This window comes from Macrosteles quadrilineatus, unplaced genomic scaffold (genome assembly GCF_028750875.1).
Source record: "Macrosteles quadrilineatus isolate MER2022 unplaced genomic scaffold, UCM_ALF_1.0 Scaffold_164__1_contigs__length_239569, whole genome shotgun sequence".
NCBI classification, from domain to species: domain Eukaryota; kingdom Metazoa; phylum Arthropoda; class Insecta; order Hemiptera; family Cicadellidae; genus Macrosteles; species Macrosteles quadrilineatus.
The window spans coordinates 92,108-96,409 of record NW_026542757.1 but is presented as its reverse complement, the minus strand read 5'-3'; the positions used below and the strand labels follow the sequence as shown (position 1 = coordinate 96,409).

The following is a 4,302-nucleotide window of genomic DNA, read 5'->3' as shown; positions in this document are numbered from 1 at the left end:
CAAGTTTTACAAGTCTGTATTACATGTTGACAATAGCGGTTCGCCCGCGTCTCCGTGCTGCTTCATCGGAAAGCTTGAAATATATTGATTTAATTTTCTAATAAACAGATTTTAATGTATTAAAAACATACAATGCACAATGACAAACAGTAGGCCTACTATTTTTTTGTTTAATGCTTTGCACTTTCAGTGCATACTCAACACCATATAGATGCTGGATTAAAAGCCCTTTAATTGAGCATCGTGGTATAACACTGCACTATACGACAGTGAACCCCTTTTGAGGGGTTTATGGAAAACTTATATTTTTCGGGAAGTTTCACATCAAGGCCTTTCAATCAATTATGTGGTTCATAGGTGTTTAGCTTATGGGTTTCTCAAAATTTCATGATCCTTATTAGCTTTATAGAAGATTGTCAAAGGCTATTTTTGTGACAATAATTAATCAAAAGTATTGTCGTAACCTAACGTTACGCTAGAAAAGTGGACAGTAATTATAAAAGAACCACTTACGATCGCTGTTGGACATAGAAGGCCGAGCCGTGACGAATCATCCCACTTCAGGGCCCAGTGCACAGTGCAGTTACCCCGCAAAACATAATAACTCTTCCGTTACTAATAATTATGACTGTTCATATATGAAACTATAATGACTTCTACTACACTCGTCTTCCCCATAAAAAAAGTCAATATCATAAATTCAAAATTAACTCAACTTTCAAAATAAAATAAATTCACTTTCAATAAAATGCAACCAAAATTTCTTCTTCCCATTATTCATTAATAATTTTACAAGTCCAGCCTGTGAGGCTTTCCCACAGTCCGTCCAGACTTCCTCAGCGAGGGTGGTGGGCTGCACTGTGCTAGCGGCGACGCAGGAGTTGGCTGAGGCTGGGCTTGCCCTAGGCTCTCCCTGGGACTGGTAGTAGGCCTAGGTACAGGTGACATCATCAGGGGACTAGATGGTCGATCCTCCGGCGGGGGTGAATTCTTGGGTACTTGGGGTGATACAGCGGGATCCTTGGGTGATACAAAAATCTCCTCCTCTTCTGCATACCGAGCTCTCAAGTGGTCTGCATGACAAAATCGGGGTTTTCCACCAATGACACTCACAAGATAGGTGACCGGACTTCTCTGTAGAATTATTTTGCCAGGAACCCAAGAAATCTTTTCATTTCGGACAGATTTGACATAGACTGCCTGACCTTCTGAGAAAAATCTGCTTCTTCCCCTAAGCCTATCAGCTGCATCTTTTTGTTCCCTGTGTTTTTGATCAATGGATGACTGGAGATTGGGTTTTAACATAACCAACTGTGTACGAGGCTTCCAAGACAGGAACATTTCTGCAGGTGTTAAGCCAGTAACTGTATTTGGAGTGTTGCGGTACGCAAACAAGAAATTATCTAATTTCATTTGAAGAGTGGTACGCTGAGAACGCTGATGTTCCTCAATCACTTGACGCAAAAGGTTTTTCTTTACCTCCTGAACACTTCTCTCTGCAGATCCATTTGAAGCAGCATGATATGGGGGAGTTAATCTGAACTTCACATTGTTGCTTTGCAAAAAGGTTTTGAACTCTTGACTAGTAAAAGATCTTCCGTTGTCCGACACCAGTTCGACCGGCAATCCATACGATGAAAACAAGGTACGGAGTTTCTCGATAACCTTGGAAGAATTCATAGAACTCATGATAAATACCTCTAACCATTTAGAGTATGTGTCAATCAGAACCAAAAGTTGCTGTCTCGACTCTGGATCCTCCGCAAAATCAATGTGTATCCTCTGCCATCGAGTTGATGTTGTAGGCCATTGCTGCAACGGTACTTTAGGTACCGAATTCCTAGTTAACTGACAAGCAGAACAAGAAGCCACTACATCCTCAATCGACTTTTCCATGCCTGGCCAAGCTCAATAAGAGCCATGGTTGGTTAAGCGCAGTTAACAAACTTTCTTGTGGACGGAGACCATCTCGAGTAATCACATGTCCTAAATACTCTATTGAAGATTGCAAAAACTTACACTTTTGTTGGTTTACTCGAACACCAAACTCATCAAGGCGTTGCAGCACCTGCGCCAGACGGGCAAGCCCCTCTTCCTTAGAGCGAGCCGCCACTAAGACGTCATCTAAGTACGCCACCGTTCCTGGAAGACCTGTTAAAATTTGGTCGATGGCTGACTGAAAAATTGCAGGAGCTGAAGACAAACCATATGGTAGCCTTTTTAAACGATACAGACCCTTATGGGTAGCTAGGGTCAACAGATGTTGCGATTCATCCGCTACCGCCAATTGCTGATACGCATTTGAAAGATCAAGGCAGCTAAAAACTGAGCAACCGCCTAGAGTTGCAAAAATATCTTGAGCCTGAGGAAGCGGATAATGTTCCATTTCAATACACTGATTAAGAGTAATCTTATAATCGGCACAAAGCCTAACACCATTAGGCTTAGGGACAACCACAAGTGGAGTGCTCCACTGTGAATTAGTAACTCTGTACGCAACATCCTCTTGAACCATGCGGTCCAACTCACTCTCCACTTTCTCCCTTAACGCAAAAGGCACTGGTCTCGCCTTACAAAACTTAGGGACTGTCCCCTCCTTTAAGACAATATGAGCCTTAACACCCTTAATTTCGCCCGTTCCAGGCTGAAAAACTGACTTAAATTTACTCTTCAATTTAGCAATGTCCAAATCAGAACTGTGATCCACAGTGGCTTTACATGAAAACACATTTTGCCAATCTAACCTCAACTGACCTAACCAGTTTCGGCCCAACAGAATCGGTTGACTCTTACTTTCTAAGCTAACTACTGTCAAAGGCAAACTCGCCTGCTGATTATTATATTTAACATTGACATTCACTTGTCCCAGAACAGGTACATCATGACCTGAATAAGTAGTAAGTTTCACATTTGCTGGCCTAAGTTTGAGGTTAGAAAATTTTTCATAAAATATCTCAGAAGGACATATAGTCAAGGCACTACCTGTATCTAGAATCATTTCTAAATATACATCATTAGCCACTAGGCCTACCTTATAGCCGTTGTCTGATCCTGATTTAAGGTTGTACAGACCTATCTCTGCCATTGGAACTTCTAGGCCTAGGCCTACCTCTTCCTCCACTTGATGGACCCCCATCCTAGGTGTCGACTTTTTACCATGGAAACTAGAAGATTTCTTGGCTTTACACACTTTCTTGAGATGACCTACTCTCTGACAACCGTGACACTTGTAACTGGCGAACGCACACGCACTAGGCCAATGACCAGCAGAACCACACCTCCAACAAGAGTTTCTAGAATTTTGATTTTCACTACTCCTATTCACGAAAGTTTTAGGCCTATTTTGACTTTTCACATTGATTTTCGCAATGTCCCCACGAGGTTGCACAAATAGGCTTGACTGCGATTCGGCCTGTTCCAGCCTGAGCGCTAACGCATAAGCTTCGTCAAAGTCCAATTCCTCCGACAACAATTTCTGCCGGATAGTTTAATTAGAAATGCCGGAAATCACTTTGTCCCTCAAAGCGTCTTTCAAAAAGGTACCAAATTTGCACGAACTAGCCAAATGTTTTATTGAAACCACAAACTCCGCTATGCTTTCGCCCGGCTTTTGCACACGAGAGTAGAATACATATCGCTCCGCCACAACCAACTTCTTGGGCGCATAATGTAATTTCAACAACGCTGCAAGTTCATCATAGGTCTTAGAATCTACCTCTACCGGTGATAATAAATCGGATAGGACCGATAAAACCCTGGGACCAATAACTGTAATTAAAACCGACACCTCGTTCTCCTTCTTAACATTGTTCGCTTTGAAAAATGTTTCAGGCGCAACAAATAGGGCACAATGTCCTCCTCACTTGGATTAAATTCAGAAATCCTGCCAACACTAATACTCGCCATTTTTAATCATCTCAACTATAATACGCACTAAAACAACAACTGTTATCGCGTACTACCCTAACTATGATAAAAAGGTTTATTACCGACTGCGCCAAAATGTCGTAACCTAACGTTACGCTAGAAAAGTGGACAGTAATTATAAAAGAACCACTTACGATCGCTGTTGGACATAGAAGGCCGAGCCGTGACGAATCATCCCACTTCAGGGCCCAGTGCACAGTGCAGCCACCCCGCAAAACATAATAACTCTTCCGTTACTAATAATTATGACTGTTCATATATGAAACTATAATGACTTCTACTACAAGTATTTATTTTTTTATTCAATTAATTCATGAAATTTCTTAATCTCCTAAGTAAAAATTATTCATAAAGGGAAAATGATATAGTGAACTG

The 4,302-nt window shown here is 41.5% G+C and overlaps 1 protein-coding gene across 1 annotated transcript; it reads right to left on the bottom strand.

The window, feature by feature from the left end:
• Positions 1 to 789: 789 nt before the first annotated feature.
• Positions 790 to 3,136, bottom strand: LOC128982195 (uncharacterized protein K02A2.6-like). Its single transcript, XM_054401259.1, has 4 exons — positions 3,032 to 3,136; positions 2,435 to 2,596; positions 2,036 to 2,176; positions 790 to 1,665 (listed from the first exon to the last, which is right to left on the bottom strand). The coding sequence occupies exons 1-4, from the start codon at positions 3,134 to 3,136 to the stop codon at positions 790 to 792; spliced, it is 1,284 nt and encodes a 427-aa protein (XP_054257234.1).
• Between the last annotated feature and the right edge of the window lie 1,166 nt (positions 3,137 to 4,302).